The sequence below is a fragment of the Eucyclogobius newberryi genome, unplaced genomic scaffold, assembly GCF_026437365.1.
Source record: "Eucyclogobius newberryi isolate DKJ021-1_F unplaced genomic scaffold, fEucNew1.0.hap1 SCAF_17, whole genome shotgun sequence".
NCBI lineage: Eukaryota > Metazoa > Chordata > Actinopteri > Gobiiformes > Gobiidae > Eucyclogobius > Eucyclogobius newberryi.
In genome coordinates, this window is record NW_027315801.1 from 31,659,124 (window position 1) to 31,683,203 (window position 24,080).

The window sequence follows — 24,080 nt, forward strand, 5'->3', positions numbered from 1 at the left end:
ATAGACTTTCTTCCATCCTTATGACCACTTGTCCCTCTTGTGGTATCACTGCAGTCACTTGGGCCCCTGTCCCTAGCCCCACTTATTAAGTCACCAGTTACATTCACATAGAAAACATTATCATATTTATCATATATGTATCATACAAACCAAGACGTTTTGGGTGTACAGGCTTTAAAATGTTGGCAGTTCCAATCTCTCCCTCTGTGTTTTATTGATAAAACTGAAAATATGCAACATGAGTTTAAATGTCTTGAGTCCGTCCATCAATATGTACCTCCTCATTCAACGTGTCCTTTTTTTTTTCTTCCAAAAATTGTGGTAGTTACCCTTCATGAAACACAACACAGAAAGAAACACAAATATATGTTTTTATTATGTAGTATCTTTAAAACTGCAGCACTGTAAGTGATCATATCAATCCACTTGGACATGCATCAAAAGTAAATATATTCATATAGTACAGATATGTACAGTACAAGAACATGTATCAGTCCATAAGGGAGTGTGAAAAAACACTAATAAGCTACAAGCAACTCTAACAGAGCTGCACTTTTACTCTTTTCACAACATTCTAGTTAAAATATGCCAAAATGTAAGGACAACTGACCAATTAAAAATAAGTTAAACCGGGACCATCTGAAACATTGCTTTTAGATGTTAAATCTTTCTTAGATTAAACAAAATTCTTATCACAAGTGATATGTAGCACATGAGAGAAAATCTAATGGAACAAGACAAAAGGTGCCAGATAATTACATAAAACAGATTAATATGTCACAAAAGTTAATTTTATATGACAGTCGCTTATGGGACAGCAAGCCTAATATAGTGCCAGCGTCCATATACAACATTGGGGTCACCACTGTTTTTATCAAAGGTTAGTTTATAAAGTTAATAAGCAAATTCCCATTCATGTATACAGCTCACATACAAGATACAGAGGTCAATGCAGTCAGACACGTAAGAAGATAAAAGAATAGAAAAAGCAAATGTATTGCATTTCATTAGTGCATCAAGGCATGCCCTTTCTATGGACAGATGTTTATCACATTTATAATTTATCAGAGAACAGTTGACAAGAACAAAACTGTAAAACAGGGTTTTCATAAAACAATATGACTGTGAAATACATAGATACATTGGTGGAATCTAAAAGTATTACTTATTAGCAGCTGGCTCAATATGCTTTCTGGGTCTCTCCACCAGAGGACAGAAGTGTTTGTATTTTAAGGCTCTGGCGAAGATAAAATGTGACACTTTAGGCACAAATGGACAATTAAGGCAATCAAGACCTGATGAAGAGAGAGTTTGTTTGTGCATGGACCTGCATCACACCTCTGATTCACTAATTTACCAGTCACATTTTCCTCTTAGTATTATTTATATGGCTTAGTTTGTGTTCGGTCAAAAGCCAAGTGGGATTCAACACAAATTAAACACCAATTGAAATGTAAAAATGAAAAGGTATATTAAGTCTTGGGCAACATGCAAAACAGGTAATGGACACAATTTAACCAAACTGATTGTAAAGCAAAGAAAGAAGGTGTTCCCCAAATAAACAAAACAAACATTAAAGAAAAAAACTGTTTATAGAGATGTGCCTGTTAACTAAAACATAGCTGCACATATTTAATCAAATTGTATAACCAACTTAAGAAAAGTTACACGCAAAACAAAAGTAATATTGGTGTCAGAAATGCTATGTTATGAGTTGCATATGGTTAAGAATATGTAAAAGTGGGGTAACAGTTTTCATTCATATCAAAATACTGTGACATTAGTGGATTTTATGGCTGAAAAAAGGCACATTGAAAAGTGCTCTATATATTGCTTGGTGTCTTATTTGCTCTTAAATGTTATTGACGTATTGCTCCACCAGTGTTGGTAGCATTACTTTTAAAAAATAACTCCTTACGTTATCTCGTAACTGCCCTGGAAAAGTAAATCCTTAAGTTACTGAGCTACTTGATCAAAACAAGTTACAGTGTTACAGTACTATGCATTATCATTCATTGTTTATGGCCCACAATTGCAGCTATTGGTAATAATATTTGCCAGACAGGAGGAGGGGGAAGTGGGCAGCCGCTTTGTTTGTGTGTCTGAGGAAAAGAACACACTGATGTTGTTTTATGTAGTCTGTGCAAGGCTTCGAGAGGCGTCTCTCTCATGGATCTAATCAAATATCGGTCTCTCTAAAGAAAGTCAGCACAAAGTTTGTTATAAACGAACTCCATATGTTTTGGCTCATGTCACATGCCTTGGAGACGGGAGCAGGATGACTCCTGACTAGTTGGGTCTTAATTAAAATAACACATTACTGATTTGAAGAAGTAACTAGTACTATATTACCTGGAAAAACAAACAAATGCATTCATTTACTTGATACTCTTAACGCATTACCAACTAACGTGTTTTCCCCAACACTGTGCTCTACACAGTATGGCAGTACACTGAATACACTGCAGTCCAGTGAAGAGTCATTTGGACAGAGGGGAGGACAAACGAAGGGAATCAGGTGAAGGTTGGAGTCCAGCCCCTGTAGTAGTAGAGTGAACAGGCGCTCTCTAAGTGTCAGTCCGTTACCAGAAGGCTGCTACTGAGCGGCCCACAGCAGGATGCCCCCCCATGGGACAGAGTCAGCTAGGTGGCGCAGGAAGAAGTCGCTTAGCAGTCCACTGCTCTGTGTTTCCATGAGGGACCAGCCCAGACAGGGCCATAGGGCAGTGCTCATCATCTGGCAGCAGACTGGGACTGTGCAGCCATGATGATGTGAGATGCTACACTCTCGCGCTGCTGCTGACCCATTCCTGCCAGCACTGACATGGCCATGGCCTCCGCCGCGGCTCTGGAGCTCAGGCCGTTGTGGGCTGATGGGCTGGGTACCAGTGAGCTGTGCTGGATCACAGGGGCAGGAGATCCTGTGAGCTCTGAACTGTCCTTAAAGCTCTCCTCAACTGCTATAAACAAGAAGAATACAAAATGTTATTTTTTTTTTAATAAAAAAAGAATGTCTGGTTTGGGAAAAACCAAACACAATAATGCAAGCCGGATAAAAGCAGCACCTAAGTATGCTGTCTTCTTCTGAAGCGTGGTCACAGGACAGTCCTTGTGGGCCAGCAGCAGCTGCTTTAAATGAGCCACCTCATTTCGCAACAGGGACACTTCAGTCTGTTTTGACAGAAAACAAAGAATATGCGTGCATTTTAGAAAGCCTTTTAGTAGCAATTTGCTAAAAAGCAAATGAGTTGAGAATGAATAACTGAATAATAAGTAAAAGATTTGATTAGACTTTGATGTGACTTCTTTCTGTTTGTAGACTCTTCTTCAGTCAGCCGTCAGAGATGGTGGCCTCTTGCACACAGACAAAAACACTGTGCCCACTCTCCTTGGAGCCCACTCACCGACAGAGACATGTTCATAGAGCTGAGCTCCTCCGCCTTCTTCTCCAGGGAGCAGACCCACACTTTGCGTTTTTGTCTGCAGCGCGATGCAGCTGCGCGGTTTCTCTCCAGGAAACGCTGCCTTCTTTCGTCTGGGTCATCGTCAACCGTCCTCCGCCGACGCCCACCGGTGGGTTGAGCTGGAGACACCTGAGGACAGACAGGGCAAAATGTTGAGAAAAACAGGTGTGTGTAGGGAGAGGAGGAAAATGAAGAAAATAAAAGCATTTGAGTCACAGTCTGGAGGGGCTACCTGAGGTTGTGCTGGGGAGGGAGCGTCTGGATGCTGGACCAGCTGCTGGCTGTGCTCTGCCCTCTGAGGCACCATGGGACTGCCACCCAAGGACATGATCCCCATACTGTGCCCAGAAGGACTCTGCTGGGACAGTGCTGCTTTTAGCCGCTAAAAAACAGAAACATCGGTAATAACCAGACAGTAGCTAACATGAATGTAACCAAACTCTTTTGAACAAGGTCAGATTTTTATGTAATCACTGCACACAGCAGTAACGAATGAAGTGACTGTTGACACAACACAAAGAGCATTCCGGTTTTATCTGAAAAACTAAAGCAGTCCTTTAGAGCTGCTAAAAGCACTGTATCAGAGATCCAGTGTGAATGTGGAATTGCAGAGTAAAAGGGTTACATAAACAGCAAGTTACTGCAATAAAAGGTCCAGAGAAGAGAAAAGTGCAGGAGACTGGAGGGCCAACATGGGAGATAAAAGGAGCAGATAAAGGGATAAATATAGGGGACTAATCGGGTGCTGACCATCTTGGCCTCTGAGTGGATGCTGTAGCCAGAGGGCGAGTTAGAGCCGGAGCTGCTGCCCCCTAGAGGCGGTCCAGGGATCCCAGGAATGTTGGGTATCATGCACATGGGTCGTGCGAGCTGTGAGACAGATTAACACAAAAATGAGTTATAATTACTCTTTGAGCATGATCTGGGGTGATCGGTTCTGTATCTTACATTAATAACTGAGGGGATAGGCACAGGTCCAGGCAGCACTGGCACTGCTTGCCCAGTGGGCAGCATCATCATGGGATAATGGCTGGTGGGAGATCTAAAGAAAACACAAAATAAACAAAATAAACATAGATTCAACTTTTTCAGAAAGCCTTCGTATACATCTTGCAAAATAGCTTGCCAAAGTTGATACTGTTTTGAATTAAATAAATTACATAAGTAAATAACAGAATAAAACAAATTAACCTTTTCAAATATTGGATGACAGAGCATGCTGCAATGGACTAATTCTCATCCAAAAAGATGGTCTTACAATATGCTGTACTGTGGCAGAACTGATTTTACTTTATTACATGAAACAAATTGCGTTTTGTGCAAATGCAAGGCAAATGGATAGAAATAAACTCACATTACAGTATGTTTCTGTGCATAAGTCTTAAGTATGTTTGTTTTATGCAGTGTCCAGAACAAATACACATAATATCTATTTAACTTACAATTAGATAAATAGACAAAATATAATATTCATGCACTAATTTCACTTACCCTAGAGTTCGATTTGAGGGCGGTGTCTGTGTGATGACAGAGGTGGGTGAGGGCATGGTGGGGTGAAGGGCGTCAAAGCCCAGGTGGAGGGGCAGTGATCCAGGACGCACTATTGTCGGGGTGGGAGCTGAACTCCTGGGAGGTGTGTCCTGGGGAAAAAACAGGACTCAAGTTAAATCTATAAATAATTACATATTGTGCTTTTTCTGGGATTTAGTGCTCAGCTATCATTATTTTACATCTTCATGATTGTATTAACCGCAATAATGATCTATAACGGCTTAATAACAGAAACGCTTATGATTCAGGAATCTCACAATTCGATTCATTACAATTCTTTTACGATTCATAAAATTATTCACATTTTCATGTCAGTATGCACAATATGGTGACAAAAAGGAGCAAAATAATACATTTTGTCTTTTATTATTTTTTATTATAAATAATCTTTAATACTTACAAGTCTATAAGACAGGTTCACGTGTTTTTGTAATTATGTTGTTTGGTGAGATTGTTCCTCTGGTAAATAATTATCATAGTTTTTCATCAGTCAAGTTGTAGTTTGTGAAGAAGATTTGACAAATAAAAGACCTCCACCTATGTCATCTAAAAGTGCCATCCCATCAAAAATGCAGAGAAAATCTGCATGCAACATACACCTTTTTATAACAGTTTAAACAGCCATTTAATAAAATAAACGTGTTGTCAGGGGTAATTATTTGTCAAAACATAACTATTATGATTTATGATTTAAACGGATTTTGGCCCGTGGTTACGGTATGGTTGCTAAGTAACAGTTGTGGAATTACCTCAACCTATGTCATATTTGCTGACCATTTCCAACCAGGAAGTAATATAATAAACTTCACCAAACAACAGAGATCTTAAAAATAATCATATTCCCAAAGTGTAGTCTAATGTGTCATTAGACGATAAGTAGCAACAGAAAGATGAACCCCAAAGGAAAACAAAAATAGGACCACCAGTCCCACCAGGCCAAACAAAAGAGCTAACGCTAACAAAAGGCTACAAAAACCATGCAAGCGTGCAGGGAGCAGCGTGCCGCTGGGCACGCGTTGAACGTGCGCGGCCTGACGCATGAGGTGGAAGGGCAAGTGCGTAGCCGGGCAATATCTACATAAAGATACGATTACCAAAAAACTACAGACAAGAAAACAGGAATAAATATAATGAATTAATCTAAGAAAAATAATGGAAAAATATGAAAAAGAAATAGGGGAAAAAGTGCACAAACCTAACAGCTGTAGCCTAATTGTTGGAAACACTACTTCTACTTTGTCAGTGCACACGCTCTGTACCAGTGCAGTTCTCCTTCCCTCTGGTGTTTCTCCTCTCGCTCAGTGCTCTCCTCTCTCTCAAACACAGAGGAGGAAGTGCAGAAAATAGTTTCTGACTCCATGTGTCGTCAAAGTGGTGACGAGCAGGTTGCGTGCACATAAGCATGTATGAGAGGGGGTTATGGTTTAGGTTAAGGTACACTGTATTGTCCCCGTAGGGCAATTTATTCTCTCCATTTGATCCACCCTTCAATGCCCCCGGGGCAACTTCTGCAGCGCAGGACCTGGGGACTCATCTCCAGATCTTGTGTTAGGCTTGGTCAGGACTACCGAAGCTGGAGGACTTTTCCCATTATGCATGTTTGTAGACTCAGGAGATTTGCATTTGTCTGTGGGACATTAGTGTAGATATGCGGCGCGGAGTTGTGGTGCCAATATACTGTCAGGACGGGGCTGCGGTGCTGTTTTAATGCTGTTTTTCATCACACATCTCTCAATTTTGCATCGAGACAGATTGAGACAATGTGTATGGAGACACGATGCATTGTTAAATCCTAATAAAAACACAACCCTGAATAAGCTATGATGAAAAAACAAGTACATTTGTCAAATGTCTCCTTTAAGATTTTCAAGTGCAATTAATTAATTTCTTTGTTATTTAATGACATGTAATAATCATACCTTAGGTTTAGCATATGACTCTCTTTGGTTTGGTTTTGGGGAGATGGACTCAGGGCTGCAGGGCGGTGAAGAGTCCACCTCCACAGGACTCTCCCTCTTCACCTTGACATCTGACGGTGTTTGCAAAGTCATGTCCACCGCACCAGAGTTTGAAGGTGGCTGCTATAAAGGAGAAATAGATTAGTTCATTGGTAAAAATATCCACCATATGATGCCTTGTCAAGTCGAAAAGGGAAGTGGGTACTAGAACATCCGTTTAGATTGTTTTCTCACAACCAAAAACTTCTGATATAAACTAGCATTTATGCTCAGTTCTTTTAGCAAATATGGCCTTGCTCCTCCTCTGCTGAGTCATTAGCACATTTACAGTGTTTATGCAAATGAATATACATAATGAAGTAATGAGGTTGGTGTATTAAAAGGTCCCCTCTCAAAATACACATTCATACAAAGTTAAATGAATGATTTTTGTGCAAAAACAAAACAAACGTACAGAGCTTTTGGCTTTTTTGTCGTCGTCGTCGTGATTAAAGGAAGAGGCCAGCTCATTGAACAGCCCGACCTCCTCACAGTTCTTTAGGAAGCGAGTGGGAGTAGGCGTCTGGTCTGGCAAATGGAAAAGAAGAGTGAGATGACAACTTTTCAAAATAATGTTTTCACACTTTGATCACACTGTTGATTGAATATAGAAACTGGTGAATGCGTCTTCTGATTTTATGGGGCTAGTGGTGAGAGCGACAGTGACATCGTGTCTGTAAAGATATGCAACTGTAAAACTAACCTGCAATGATGACAGAGTCGGTCCGGGCCGGGCCAAACTTCAGGGTCATCTCATGTTTGTGTTTGTGCACGGCCAAGTGGTCCTCATTTGTGAATCTCTGAAACAATATAAAAACATCGAAATAATATTAGTGTGGAAAGGCTGCTTGACCTGAAAAGCACAGCGTCTTAATCCAAATATCCTATTCTATTCAATCCAATGATCAGAGTGGGATAATCTCCATGATATGCACATTAGTCTTTCCTGTTCATTATGTGAGGGACCACAAAGAGCTGAGGTGTACTGTTGCTCCTGTCTTAAAGGCTTTGTATAGGCACATCACAGCCTCAGGGCATCACCTCAGATTACTACACACATAGATCACAATTACTATGAAGGAAGGACTGACACCACCGCACATGTAGTAACAAAAACAAGACGTAAAAAATGATTGGAGACAGTTTGACGACTATGCAGTAATAAAAATATATGAAAACAACTTTAAAAAGGGATTATTACCAAAACAGCGTTGTTCAAGATGGATAATTTTTCACTAATCAGAACTGTAGCAGGATACAGAAACCTACTTTTGGGTACAAATCTGATATTAAAACGCTAATTATGAAATAACACTTTTACGACTGGCAGACGGCTTGTCCATGAGGAATCTGATGAGATTATGGAGGCACAAGTGACACTTTTATAAATAATTGTTGTTACATTTTTGGAGCATTGGCTAATTTGGCTCAATTTAATCTTGAAAACGTTTTTCAATCGGTAAACTTGTTTTATGCTCAAAAGTGTTCTTCTGTTTTGTTGGTCTGACATCTCACATTTGACTTCGAAGGCACCGTAGCCCCATTCATTCTATTTGACAAATGCAAAATCTCTGAATGTTAAATATGTACTGAAAACAGTGGCTTTGCCTAAAAGTAAGTAAATGCAGCTGTAATTCCTCATTTGTCCAGGAGTGATCCATCCATCATCCGTTTTCTTCCCCTTATCCGGGGCCACGTCACGGGGGCAGAAGTCTAAGCAGGGAGTACCAGACTTCCCCCTTCTCAGACACTTCCTCCAACTCCTCCGAAGTATCCTGAGGTGTTCCCAGACCAGCCGAGAGAGCTGAGGGAGCAGCGGCTCTACTCTGAGCTCCTCACCCTATCTCTAAGGGAGCGCCCAGCCACCCTGCGGAGGAAAATCATTTCAACCGCTTGTCCTTTCGGTCATTACCCAAAGCTCATGACCATAAGTGAGGGTAGAAACGTAGAATGGCCAGTAAATCGAGAGCTTTATCTTTCAACTCACTTTCTTCACCACAACAATCCGATGCAGCGTCCACATCACTGCAGACGCTGCACGGGTTTGATGGAGCCAACAGGACAACATCGTCTGCAAACAGCAGGGATGAGATTCTGTGGTCCCCAAACCGGACACCTTCCGACCCCTGACTGCGCCATAGAAATTCTGTCCATAAAAACTATGAACAGAACCGGTGACAAAGGGCAGCCCTGGCAGAGTCCAACATGCACTGGGAACAGGTCTGACTTACTGCCTTAATGAAAACACAGCTCCTGCTCCGGTCGTACAGGAACCGGACAGCCCTGAGCAAAGGGCCCCGGACCCCGAACTCCCGGAGCACCCCCCAAAGGACACCTCGAAGGACGCGCTCAAAAGCCTTCTCCAGATCCACAAAGCACATGTGGACTGGTTGGGCAAACTTCCATGAACCCTTGAGCACCCAATGGAGAGTATAGAGCTGGTCCAGTGTTCCACGACCGGGACGACTTTGCTCCTCCTGAATCAGAGGTTCGACTATAGGTCGGATTCTTCTCTTCAGTACCTTGGAATAGACCTTAGCGGGGAGGCTGACAAGTGTGATCCCTCTGTAGTTAGAACACACCCTCGAGTCCCCCTTCTTGAACAGAGAGACCACTATCCTGGTCTGTTCGTCCCAGACCTCCTCACAATGTTGCAGAGACGTGTCAGCCAAGACAGTCCTACAACATCCAGAGACTTAAGGTACTCCAGGCGGATCTCATCCACCCTTGGAGCCCTGCCACTGAGGAGTTTGCCAACAACCTCAGTGACTTCAGTTTGGGTGATGGACAAGTCAGCCTCCGAGTCCTCAGTCTCTGCTTCCTCTTCGGAAGATGTGACAGTGGGATTAAGGAGGTCCTCAAAGTATTCCTTCCACCGTCCGACGACATCCCCAGCCGAAGTCAGCAGGTCTGCAATCGCACCATAAACGGTGTTGGTGAGGCACTGCTTCCCCTTTCTGAGGCGCCGGACGTTTTGCCAGAATTTCAAGCTGTGGTCCGCCGATACCTGTCAGCTGCCTCAGAAGTCCTACAAGCATAAGAGGCTTGATGGCCTCCTTCTTCAGCCTGACGGCATCCCTTACTTCCGGTGTCCACAACCTGGTTCGGGTGTTGCTGGCCCGAAAGATACCCGAAGGATCATTCCTCAGGCTCTATGACAGGAGTGATCCATCATAGAAAAAGTTTCATACGTTTTCATCTGGACAATGTTTTAAAAACATTGTCTAAATGTTACCTTAGTAGTTTTTCCTGGCTGATTGGTAGTTTTTCCTGGCCAAGAAGGAGGGTCTAAGGACGAGGGAGCTTGGGACATTTGTCTAAGGACAGGAGATGCTGGGACATTAACAAGTCCCTATGAACACTGTTTAATCTGTTTTTCACTATCGCCCCTCGAGGCAACTGCTGTTATGATTTTGGGCGTTACAAAAATAAATTGAAATGAATTGAATTGTGTACTGTCCCAGCAAAAGTAAAAACAAATAAATAATAATTTATGTTGCACTTCTCAGCTCACTAGCAACATTAAATACTTTAAAAAGATATCAGAATAAATCACTTTAAATTAAAGGTGCACTATGTTACTTTTCAGGAGGAGGGCCAGCCACCTACTTGTCTCTATCGAGATGTTGCTGCTTTACCCAGAATGTTCCACAATATAACATCAAATTAATCCATCTCAAATTAATTAAATTACAGGTGTTATTTGTGGCAGTGTATGACTGTGTTATTTAATACAGTGGAAAAAGATGCATTCTTACAGTGAGCAGTGTTGCCTCGCCACAGATCACATAGTGCATTTACAGTTTCTCTTTGTGAATACTAAAGATCAACAGCTTCTCTGAATAAAAACCCTCCATCGTTTCTTAGGAGAAGTGAGAGGTGAGTGAGTCAAAGCAGCAGGAGGAACATGCTGGCCGTGGCAGTCGCCTATTCACCATTCCTGCAGACTATTTTGGGTCGGGCGCGTTGCTGTTGTGCGTCGTGTCGTGCGAGAGCGCAGTGGAAACAGTCAAGTGTCGAGCTGAATATTTATATATAGCAGCGATGGGCAGCAGCATCCCTACAGCGAGTCTTTCATTCTGGTCTTTTCTTCCTTACAGTTTGGTAACTATCTTCGGTTAATCTCTGCGCGTGGGATACTGGCAGTGCGGATTAGCCCCCTGCCCCACGGTGAATCCTGGATACCTCTGTACGGGACAGTTGTGTTGTTGCTGAGGGCAAGAGGAGGGGCCCAGGGCGGAGGGTTAAGGGGGTTTCACACAGCTGCCAGAGTCTCACCACACGACGATCCCGGACATGTTTATACAACACTCGACACTCAAACAACGCCGGGGCCACCGCCACTGACGGAGTGTATGTCTGCGATCAACTGTCACTTTGTCCTCAAAAGCCTGCACTGTTCCCACAATGTCAACAACAAAAATGTCACAAACAACATGTAGAGAATGCTCCAGGGAAGAAACGCATACTATCAGTCACATATTTGACACAGTTGGCTGGTGGATTGGCAGCAATAACAACCCCCGGAATGATAAGAGAACTGTCAGACTTTGTGTTTTTACAGTTATTCGTGATTATTGACATCAGACCGGGCAACAGTGACATTCTTAATTCACTTTTCACACAGTCTCATTCTTTTCGTTTGTGACCAGCTTTATGAAATCAAACTTTCAGAATAGGTAATGTTACTGTGACACAGCCAGACAAAAAAAACAAGTTAACTTTTGCAGAGACTGAATTGTAATTATTGAATGATGGATATCTTATTGTTAGGACTTATTCATTGTTCATTGTTTTATTGTTTTATTGTTTTGTGTTGCATCGATCACTAAGACAAGTTCCTATGTTTTTGAATTTTGTTCATTGACAATGGCAATAAACCTATTCTCATTCCTAAACCTATTCTGGATACCTTTGGAATGCACATTTTACACCAGGATGAAAAAATAAATAAATCACAAAGCAATTTATGTAATAGACTGAATACACATTTCACAGTTAGTTAGAAAAAATTACATATTATACCTGTCACTGATATTAATTATGTTTTTTTCTAAGACTCTCACAATTATTTGTTTTGTTATTAATTAACCAAATAGTCTTGACATCCCTTGCATCAAAAAATAACAATTATCAAAATATTTTCTAAGATGTTGAGGAATCCAAGCTTGAATTCCATTTAAAACACTTGATTGATGTAATGACACAGGGGAAAAGTAAGCGGTTTGGTATTAAGTAATATGTAGAAAAAACAAACTGAAGCCTTCCAAATGAGAGACTGAGGTGTGAGTGGAGTTGGACTGTGATCAGAAGAAAGTTCATGAATCACAAACTTGTTTCTTGTTCAAACCCCAGGAGGTCATCATTCGTCTCATGACACTAAAGCATAACAGAGACTTTTTATCACTTCTGATGTAATCATAATGTCGAATAATTGGAGCTTGTGCAGACACGGGTGCATGTTTTTGGCATGCTCACTACAGCTGTGGGCTGAGTCACAGGCGCAGGTTCAAACAATAACTGGCTCAGATTAGTCACATGGAGCTGTGATTCACGGCTCGAGCGAGGAGACGGTCCCCGGAGCCGCTCTGTGTGTGAGCGCAACTGTTGCATAAAGAGGCAGACATAACACACACCAGTGAGAAGCCTGTTCAACTCAAACGACACAATCAAACACAATGGAAGTGTGTTCGAGCTGTGTTGGTTTGTTCTAAAGGTGAACAATGCATCAATACATGGACATAAGATAAGATAAGATAAGATAATCCTTTATGTAAAGGATGGATATTATTGCACTTTTCTAGTTCATTTTTCAGTACATTCACTATTTGTGCGATGGTTGAAACTTGAAGATGTTTACAGACACGTTCAATTCAAACTCATTTCTGATTATACTATACATAACATTGTTAGCGGGATAATACAAAAGGATATGGAGATATGCCTTTTGGTCAATAACGTCAAAACGTAACAGTGTTTTCCATTTATAGAGACTCAAACTCGTCTTGTCATAAAAAACAAGCTGTAGAATAAAAACAGTACCTGGTGGATTAGTGTCAAACTGAATACCTACAAATTATGTATTTTGCAAAAAGAATACAGTGCCACATTTGTGTTTGGACTACAAAACTACAAAATAACCTTGTTCGTGTGCTCTGTCAAATGAATGAGCATGAAATTGATGTCACTTAATCCAAAGTCATTTACTCCCATCATTTGTGCAACGCTGGTTCAGCATATTGTATTCTAACGCCTTCTCTATTGTTGAGTGTCCATTTCAAGTGTATCCCGTGAACAGCCTCGCACTTCCAGGCCACAAACTCTACACCCGCAACAATGGCCGAGATGAAAGGAGGAGACTTACCTGTCCACAGCCCGGAGCGGTGCACACAAAAGGTCGGTCGTCCCCCATCTTTGCAAAGAGCCTGCAGTGAATCTGTGAGAGAGCAGAGGAGGAGAACATGGCTGCTGATTCGTTCCTTAATTCTGTGAATGAACTCGAGTGGCAAATCCAAAATCCAGAAGGTGATGCTGCGAGCTGCTGGTGCCGAGCCTGCGCACGGAGCTGAATGGTATTTAAAAATAACCCAGCCGAGGAGGAAAACAGGCAGAGGCAGCCAGACCAAGTTTCCCTGGTGACACTTCCTTCACACAGGGGGCTCCGGTCGGCCAATGAGCGGCAGGACCACAGCCTCCGCTATCGCAAAGCACTCTGCCTGAAGACTCACCTCCTCTGTGCCAGTCTGTGGTCCCCTCCCCCTGCCAAACCACTCCCTCTGCTCACCTTTCGCGCACCTCCCAAGCCTTGTCTACCCCCGCCTCACCCCTCGCACACACAGACACACACGCGCAGTCCTGAGCCGGCTCTGATTCAGCAGCAGCAGCCTCTGGCAATTGTTGTACACTTTCTGAGTTCAGATATTAACAGCTGTTGCAGAGTCAGACACATAAAACCGAGCTCAACTCTGACGAAGTGAACTACGACTAACATTAGAGTCAATTTGACGAAAGAGCAACTTCAAAACAAGCAAAGCCCAGCTGCAGCTTCAACTGCTTTTAGGGATGTCACAATATCTTTTTAAGATTATGGTGGGGGGAAAGACGACGCGATTCAGTCATTATTTATTCACGATTAAGACTAGGGCTTTAACAAGTTAATCAATTAATCGCAACTAATCGATAATAATAGATTAACTAATGCAGTAATAATCGATTATACACAGACTTCAAAACATGCCGTGATGCGCTGAGAAAAGAGGTTTTATGACTCGTAAAACGCAGGGATTACTTCAAAAAAGACACAGCAAACATGTTTTTGATCAAATTTAGTCTGTAAAATATACTCAGAACAGATCTCAGCTTCATCTGGGTCAAATTTTGTAAAAATCTGATATTTACAGGCATTTCACATCTTAAATGTGATTAGTAAAATCATTTTTAGTTGTAGCTCTAACTGAGACCATGTCCAAACAACAGTGAAATCTTTTATTTCCATTGTCTAACATGTTAGTATTCCTCATGTTTAGCTTTACAAAATAGTACTTTCTCATTAACTAAATAAAGTTAACGTGACAAAAACAACCAGATATTAAACATACTTACATTGAATAGATTGAATGATAATTAATATGGCCCAGCCTTAATATCAAAAGCACACAATCAAAACATGTTGTGTGGTATGTCTCTTTTAATGAACAGCTGTATTAAAGAAATGTGACTGTGTTTTCTGGATCCATGTATAATTCTATGTGGTATAACTTACTGAAGAGAGAGAAGAAGTCCAGGTCGAAACATGGTCCGTGTATCGCTGCGTCAGAGCCACAAATGTCACAGTCTGCAGGTATTTCTTGGCCCAAACCGACTGAACTCTCACTATTTAGCTATTTAAAGCTGCAAAGAGCAAACAGGCAAGTGTTTACATGCTGCTGTTTGGTTTCACTGCCTTTTATGTAACTCAAAGCTTCACAGGACAATATCTAAAAGATATGTCACCAGTGTGTTACCGCTTACTGCATAATCAACTTCCTTAGAATAAAAGAGTGGTGGCCAGGACGTGTGAATGTTTGGGCTTCCGACTGCTGTGACGTCCGTATTATTGCACAATACAGCTGACAGAAGTGGTTCATACAACAATAGTGTGCGTGTGACAAGAAGTGCTCAACAATGAGGCCCATAAAACATAGCAGGGTCAGATAGCGCAGCAATACAACAGACGTCATGTCCAGGACGACTTCTACATTACATTTGGAAAAGAACCAAACTGCAAAGACAAAGGGTCTTTTCATAAACAGGTAAATGCTTTATAAATGTCCCAAAGTCATAAAATGCCTCAAGTAGGCCTGCAACAAGTTAATCCAATATAAGCGGAACAAATCAATTATTGGAATAATCATCAACTAATTTGGTAATTGAATAATCGTTGACTGGTTTATACATACGCTCGGTTCCAAAAAACGCATTGAGCATCAACTTGAGCTGCAGTTACATGAAAATGAAACAGAAAATGTGTAAATTTAGTGTATTTGATGAAAACATTTTTTGTGCTTAAATGTGCTCCACCAGGATCCTCAAACGGCTTCGTCTGGGTCAGATTTAGTTGCAGCCTTAGTCACAATGACAAATGGGGTTTTGAGGAAACATAATTCTCACCAAAAGACACGCGATTCGGTCCATGAGAACAAGAAAAGACAAGATTTAAACATAGGCAAAGTTATAATAAATACATGCGGTCCGATTTACAATTTTGGTTTGCATTCAGATGTGGTGAGAACAGTATTTTTTCAGCAGCACCTTTAATACATCTTAATTATTATTACATATTTGTTTATAAAGTTCTAGTCCAGGGGTCCCTAAACATTTTTCCTCAGCAGGCAAAAATGTGTAAAAAATTAGACCATCCTGGAGGACCAGGTTTGGCCCACAGGCCCCAATTTGGACACCCCTGTTCTAGCCTGTTATTTCTCTCCATTATGTCCCAAAGACAGGTTGACTGATCTACAGCATTAGGATTGACGTGTTTATGATCTGCTAATTGAGAAAGATTTCAAAGCGACTGCATTGGCCTGCTTCTCTGCACATGGAGTCCATCAGAAGTCACTGGGACAAATTATTCATGGTTTTGGATGGGGCTAAATGTCTGAAAGTGTTCCCAAAGTTGAACTCAGACTCTTTCCCTCCTTTAACCCAGAGCGCAGAGCCAACATATGATGAATGCTGAAAATTGAGGTGCTGGATGTAATAATCTGTAATTTAAGTGTTTTTTTTTACATTGGAGTGATGCTTTCACTTCTGCACTTGGAAATGTGTGGAGTGTGGAAATAGTCTGAAGAGTAATTTGTCTGACGTATCTCATTTGTGATAACTAGATAGAGCTATGCAATAATCACTATAATATATATATATATATATATATATATATATATATATATATATATATATATATATATATATATATATATATATATATATATATATATATATATATATATATATATATATATATATACACACATACATACATACATACATACATACATACATACATACATACATACATACATACATACATACATACATACATACATATATAAACTTCTTTCTCATCCCCAAATACACAAAGTACGTCGCCACAATTGTTTAGGATCGACCTTTTGACTTGCAAACAATGCTGTGCTGTGATTGGTCAGCCACTCAGAGGCCGGGTTAAACCGAACAGCTTGAGCCCGACCATGGATTCTCAAGAGTTTGTGAAAAAAATATTGTGAGAATTCATCTGGCAAGTTACATAGCCAATCCTCAGTACACTGTTTGGAGCAGAGTTCAGATTTAAGATCGTTAAAAAAAAATTTTTTTACTCATTTTTACTGTTTAAAAAATGTGAAAAGCTGTTTTCAGCGTATTATATTCCTAGCCTTTCTAAAGCAATCAAAGCATCATGAATATTTTAGTTTAATAGTTTATTTCATAACTTTCAGAGGCCAGTGAGCAGTATTGCCGTAGCTGTATTGCTAACAACAACTAGCATGCTAAAAGCGTAATTCCTGGTTCACAGAGGATAAAAACCATAACAGCTGTAGATCCCAGGTCAACGTTGTAAATGAGAATTAGTTCTTAATGTTTTGCCTGGTACTATAAAGGTAAAATACAAATAGTTAAATGCAAACCACAATATTGAACTAAACGGCTCAGTTATAGAGATGGGTCCATTCCTCTTAAAAACAGAACTGATAGAATCTACCTCTTCAGTGACCTTTCACTGTAGCAAGCAGCAGACTTGGTTTTTGTTTTGTTTGGAAATGGCTACAGAACATTTTGGGGGATGAGAGAAGGGAGGAAAGTCACAACCAGCTGCACGTGGAGCCTGGCATATGTGCTGCCGCCTTAACCACTCGACCACCGGGCAGCACACCGAGTCACCACCGAGTCAGACTTTTTGTAATGGTCACATGTAATTACAGAGCAGTGGGCGGAGATAAGAGGTAAGTGAGCACAGAAAATATCTGAGTACACAAGCCCCAACTTCAGAACAATACTAGATTATTCAAAAAAGCATGAATAAATTGAAATACAACTGAGTAAGCTAAAGATGAGGGAAGTAGAGCCATCACATATTGTTACAGAAAATATCACAATAAACAATGAGATTGAAACTACTTAAGCCACTGACGGCAGGAAAATCGCCTGAAAAAAAAGCTTTAAAAACAAAAACAAAATTTGGAATAAATAAATAGCACAATTAAACACTTTTGTAGTTAATAAAGAGTCTAATATAAAGTTACTAATATCACTCTCTACAGCTCAAATCTTACTGAAGAACAAAGACAAAGTTCCCCAAAGTGAAAACGTCCATGAAAAACATTGTTATTCATCATTATATATTGAACAGTATGTTAATATAGTAATGATCATGTCTGACAGGCCTAGAGGGAACATCATTATAACACGGTTAAGACTTCATAACGGACAAACGTGTATAATACACCCTCTTTAATAATCCACTGTTGACAATACTAAGAAATGACTTATATGTGAATACGTGGCGGCGCTGTGAATACATTTCTGAAAATGTGCAGAACTCACAAAACACTGCTACAATAGAGCTGTCAGAATTGTACCAGTGTTTCCTGTACTCGCCCTCCTCAGATACTGCACTGTGAGTAATTACAGTGATTTTGGTTCTTCTTTTTCCTATAGCTCATGGAATTTGTACTCTAAAAGAATACGATTTTCAGTAGAGAAGTTGCAGTTGACAACGCAATGTGCGTTCACAGAACAAACACCAATTCATCAAACAATATGAAGAATTGAACTGACCCAGAACTACACCGGTACTAGATCAGAACTAAACCAAGGACTAGCACGGGACCAAACCAGGTGAGAATCAGACATAAAAAGACATAATGCGTGCACTGTTTAGAGTCTTTGCAGACTTGACCTTTCTTGTAGGCTCTTTAATTCAAACTATTTTATAAAAACAATATAATAGCTGTGATATTTGATACGCAGTAAAGTATTAAACGTGTGGCCATATAGTGTCCTTTCTTTTGTGCCCAAATGAGGCAGAACTGGTGATTTCTTGCAGACTTCCCTGCTCAAGCAAGGAAGCGGATCGGTCTGTTTGTGCAAAGAGCAGTGGGCAAACGGGACACTCGTTATACCCGAGGTGTGGAGGGGGAAATGTGCACATCTGGAGCCAAGAGGAGAACCCAGAGTTTACATCTGAGCAGACATGCAGGGCTGGAGCCACTGGCACGCTGGCCTTTTGAGGGCTGTGCTGCTAATTTGAGATGGAAAATACCAACTAATATGTTAAATCTGATTACAGCTGTGTGCTGTGGGACATGCCAGTGAAGAAGAGGGGGATTTGTGGTCAGAGTCTGAGGCACCAGTAATACAGATACTATTATCACCTCTTTTTCAGTTGTTCAAGGAAGCTTTGAGTCTGTCATTTTAATAGTGATACCAAGGCTCTGTCTCACTGACATTGATAACCTCCAGTTAAAAACTTGAATGCCACACGCCTGTACTAGACACAATAAATCAATCTGCTTGTTCTTTGTCTCTGGAAGCATAGAATACAAACATGAATATGAGGAGGGCCACCTTTTTCAGCCTGCTTTGCTCCGGGGTGACATGGAGGCACTCTGTCCTCTCAGTGAAACTTGGGTTTCTCCAGACTCAGCAGGTGTAGGGGTAACGGGTCCTGGCTATAATCGGCCACAGCCCTCCAGTGTTTGAGGCCGCCTGCTAGGAAACTGACTAAACAAACTGTATTAATAGCCCTCGCGGGGGCCATGACGGTGGAATCTGAGGCTTGAGTTGCCAAAGGGAAGGGGAGACCCCACGATCAGAAAGACAACAGAGACAGAGAGTGAGAGCACAGTCAAGCAGTCTGTTCTCAGATACTGTCAAGGAAATTTACCATAAAACTGTGAAACCCAGCTAAATATAGTGACGCAGGTACTTGAGGATAAATAAAACAAGTCTAAAGTCAATTGGCTTGGAGCACAACAGAGCCTGGCTAGCTCACTGTTAGCATCACTAACGTTATTTTCACTACTGTGCTAAAGATGAATAAACACTTAAAGATCACACAGTAGACTGCCTTTTTTGGTGAACGTCACTGACTTTACAAAAGAGGTAACTACTTCACCGGAGGACACGTCTGTGTTTATAAAGGGAGGTGTTTGTGAATAAGTAGCTAAATAGCTTGTGCTAATTTTCATGCATAATAAATATTTAACATAAATAATAAACTTAAGTAATTTATAAATAACAATAACCAGGTAACCTTTAATTGACATTTGTATTGGTAGTTTATATTACATTTTAGGTTTTAATAAAAGTTAGCATTAGCTGTGCAAGACACTGAGCTAGCCAATAAAAGACAATTCATTTTAAAGTTGGTAAATTTGGATCCTTGGACAGTTTTTTTTGCAAACAACAGAGTTATGCCAGCTGCCACATTCAAACAGAATTACATCTCTTGGATTGATGTTCTTGTCTCTGGCTTCAACTGTTACTTTGGAATGAAAAAATAAAAAGATGATTTGTGCCATAAACAACTTTACTGTCCTGTAAAGTATTGATAGTATTTGCTGGATCGCAGATGAAATATTAGCAACAAGTGGACAAAGAAGAGGGCTGTAGCTGGGCGTGTGCAGCTGCCAATATGTATTTATGAAGGCAAAGTAAACCTGAGATTTGGTAAATGGAACAAATGAAATCCTATCTCAGAGTCTGCATAACTAACAAGGCCTCAGAGCTAAAGCTACTCTACTCTATCACAAACAATACGGGACAATACACCAGGGACGATTTCCAAAATTAAGACGCAGCCCTTTTTTTATATGTGGTTTAGACCTTTAAAAAGGGAGGGGCGTTTTGTTCTGTATCTACAAAGCCAAAGTTGCTGGATGTTTTCAAGCGTGTAAATAATACACAGCCTTTGGTGTGGAGCATTGTCTCTCTCTTTCTGGCTTTGTCGAGGGAAAACTAATTACACAAAACAATGACAATAGCGGACTTTCGAGGGGTGACATTAGCCAAGGGGCGCAGATTTGAGAAGAAAGGCAGACACTTCTGGGTCGAAACGCTATCTCTCTTTCCAGCAGGTGTAGTGTAACATGATCAGCATTTTCAGGTTTTGTCGAAAAATTAAATCTCAAAGTTGCGTTTGGCCGCACACATGAGAACGCCGTTTCCTCTTGCGTTACTCTTCTTCATGTGAGGGAATGAGGCATACTCTGCCAATAACATGACCTACATTCCTAATGAAGGTGTTGACATGCACAGGGATGCAGTTCCTGGGGCGTCCGGGGGCTCACGTTGCAATATGGATATCATTATTACTTGAGGGGACTTGGAGTTGCTTTGAGTCTTGCAGCAAACCCAGACGATCGCCACAGCAACTTCTGGAGCCAACAAACGGAAACAAGCTTGACTGTGGTCCTTGTCGGGAGCTGATCAGGCCGTATATGCTTCAATGTTACAAATAAAACTTTAAATCCTAATACTCACTGCTGATTTTGATACCACAATATCACAACAACACACATTTTAATGATGCCTGTCCTGATTTATGTACCAGTCTTAAGGGGCGTTCACGCCGCTGCATCAAAGCGTCTAGTTTACATTCAAAGTCTATACATCCAGCATTTTTGTGGTGCATTTTGAGCGTTTTTGCAGCGCGAATCCTGCGTTTTGAGCGTCACACCATGACAAATGTGTATCACTTTATGTAAGGGAAAAACCACAGCAGTCTGTGCATGTTTTTCTGAATGTTTTGACTGCAAAAAACAAGCATGCTATTTGCTAGGTCAAAACACTGTTTCCCAACCAGGAGATAGGGGACCCCAACCTGGGGGGTATGCAAGAATTTGCCAGGGGTTCCCCTTAGAAAGAAAGATTGAATTGATTATTATTTGAATATAAAATGTTTTTGTAGTTAATTTTACATTATTAAGACTGCTTTAGTACAATCATTTGTGCATAATAGCAATAAAAAAAGAAAATATAATAGTTATACTGTTATATATTGAACAGAATTATAATTACTACAAAAAACACAGGCATATGACGACTCTACACCAGTCAGACGCTTAAACACTTCGGCGCACTCAATATAAAGGTTGGGAACCACTGGATTAAAGGATAAATAAAGACATATTAGAATAAAAGACTTGACAAATAATAATAAAAAAGCTCAAATTAAATTCAACCAATAGTTTAGCCAGTTCACTTCAGTGTCAGGTGATCTATCTATTAAACTCATTATTGGCGATAAATTACAGAGACATCAAAATATAGGTTGAAATAGAAACAAGGGTTAACACTTTAAAATAACTACACTTTCATTAGCCTTAAAATAGCATCAGCAAACACCTAATTCAAGAAGATTGTTAAGATTGATTCATGCTTAGTAACTACTTAACTAATGCTCTTATTAACCATTTGTTCACGAAGTCTCTGCTAATGCACAACTAAGGCTATCGCACATTTTATGAGTGTAAAGTTGTCACAGGAAATCCCCCAAAACCCGGTTGACGTTAGTTCCCACTTTTAAGACAACGGGGTTTAAAAGTTTCTTCTTTCTGCCACCACCATTACCTTCAGGCAGCACCAGCGTGGCCCCGCCTTTTCCCGTAACAGGACCGCCTTTCCTTTTCAGCTATTGGCTATTGAGACGTCAATCAACGCGGGCGCCCGCCTCAGACCCTGTCAGTACCATCCGAACGCGCTCTCTGATTGGCTGGAACCTCCGAATCTACTTTTTGTATCCGCGAAAAAACTGCAACTGCTGGTGAGCTGCGGTGGCTAACAACAGGCCAGACGCAGAAACTAAGTGTAACAACGACATTATAACACGTTTTCCGCGCGTGACAATGAAAAGGGACCAACGATCGAAGCACGTACAAGCGCAAAAGTGCGGCTGCTGGCGGCGTTTTGCGCGTCCGACTGACAAACCCAGCACACGTCCGCTTACATGCATTTGGGTTTTAGCGGAGTCCAGAGCGAAGCGAAGAGGAGTTTTGACAATGATGAAGACGCGCTTGATTCAACGCGAGGAAAACTCAAAACGGGGGTTCGCGGCAATGCAACGTGTCCTATTTGCGTAACGTTGAAACGTGTGGTGGATTTAAAAGGTTATAAAGTGTTTACAAACTCACCCTGGCGCCCCTCGCTCAGCTCCCCTCTGCTCTCGCTCCCTCTCTCTCCTGGAATTTGACACTCCCCTCTTCAAGCTCCAAACATCGCGAGAGTTTACGCGAGACTTTGCAGATGTTTCACGTTTGTCAATGTTTATTTATGATTTTTACAGTCAATGAGGTTTACGTTTACTGTAGGGAAACCAAACTGCGTTGTTTTGTGGCCTTCGTGTGTAGGTAGAGTAGCCAAACAAGTTTATTTAAAGCCCCAGTAACTTTTGTTGGTGATTTTATTTGGCCTACACTGCAAGTCTGGCACGTACTTGGCCTGGAGGAGCCTCATCCTTTCTGCTCGTTTCCATGGAAATTATGTTCCTTTGATTGGATGGCATAAACCTATCTATCCGCACATCTTCATATTCAGAAGTATTGTTTTAACTTTCTATTTCCATAGAATCATCCAGATGATTTTCCATCAGTTGGCTTCAAAATGTTTTTATTCAAGTACAAAGTGGTGGTCCTTTATATTATTCAAGTAATTGGGAAAAGATTCCTACTATTCAAGTAAGAGTATAGGCCTAACTGATTTATAATTTTAAGTTAATGCAATCGAAAGAACAAAACAACAATTGCCTTAATGATGCACAAAATCTGGTATTTTTCAAAAGATAGACTACGGAGTTTAGTCTTAGTTTAGTCCCAATTTTGATATGATGAATGTTCAAATATGAACACACCTTAAATCATATCTGAAGGAACAGTAATATTGTCACTTTTAGACTTAGTCACACGAAGAAAAGGAACCAAAACATTTACTCAAGTAAGTGACTGTTATACAAACATATATATTCCTCAAGTAGGAGTAGAAGTATGGTGTCTGGAAACTACTCAAATCTTTTCAAAAAGTTTTCAAGTAATATAACTGAAATATAATGACCCTGACACGGGCCGATATTGAACAAAGGTTTTAAGTTACGTAACTTAAATTATCTACCTATTAAATGTGTTCCAATTGTGTATGATAACCTACTCAACACTTTTAATTATGAACAATCTTGAGATGTGATTTGATCTGTTATGGTAACATGCAACAAATTATTTTATTTATTTATTTTTACTTAACTTATTCCCTTTTATAGCCATGCAATAGCATTGACACAACACGACCACCACAATCATTTTAGAAAAAGTTCTAACAGGACTTCTTAAAACAAACACTATTGTCTGACTAGAGAAGTTCATGTATTTCAGACATGTACTTTGTTCTTTTTGATTCCTGGTTGGGTTTGGTCAGTTAAAACAGCTATACACAACCCCTCATCCTGACCAAATACATCTGTAGTCTCTTCTCCATCTAATTTTATTATCGTTAAGGAAGCTTTATTCATGTCGGTGTTTCCTTCCTGAAAACGTACCTGATG

At 40.6% G+C, this 24,080-nt stretch overlaps 2 protein-coding genes across 9 annotated transcripts in view; one reads left to right on the plus strand and one right to left on the minus strand.

Annotated features, from left to right (window-relative positions):
- The window catches only part of rpl10a (ribosomal protein L10a), a 216,846-nt gene that overhangs the window by 112,696 nt on the left and 80,070 nt on the right, over positions 1–24,080 (plus strand). The window lies entirely within an intron of this gene.
- Positions 358–22,752, minus strand: atf7a (activating transcription factor 7a). Of its 6 annotated transcripts, none has more exons than XM_072450030.1 (12): positions 22,681–22,752; positions 13,377–13,448; positions 7,716–7,812; positions 7,428–7,540; positions 6,935–7,096; positions 4,956–5,104; positions 4,413–4,506; positions 4,215–4,334; positions 3,697–3,846; positions 3,405–3,593; positions 3,066–3,171; positions 358–2,957 (listed from the first exon to the last, which is right to left on the minus strand). In XM_072450030.1, the coding sequence occupies exons 2-12, from the start codon at positions 13,422–13,424 to the stop codon at positions 2,734–2,736; spliced, it is 1,452 nt and encodes a 483-aa protein (XP_072306131.1). In that variant the 5' UTR covers positions 13,425–13,448; positions 22,681–22,752; the 3' UTR covers positions 358–2,733. The 6 variants fall into 6 exon arrangements, with proteins under 6 accessions (XP_072306131.1, XP_072306130.1, XP_072306133.1 ...); XM_072450029.1 differs by having other exon boundaries at positions 358–2,960; XM_072450032.1 differs by lacking the exon at positions 3,697–3,846 and having other exon boundaries at positions 358–2,960.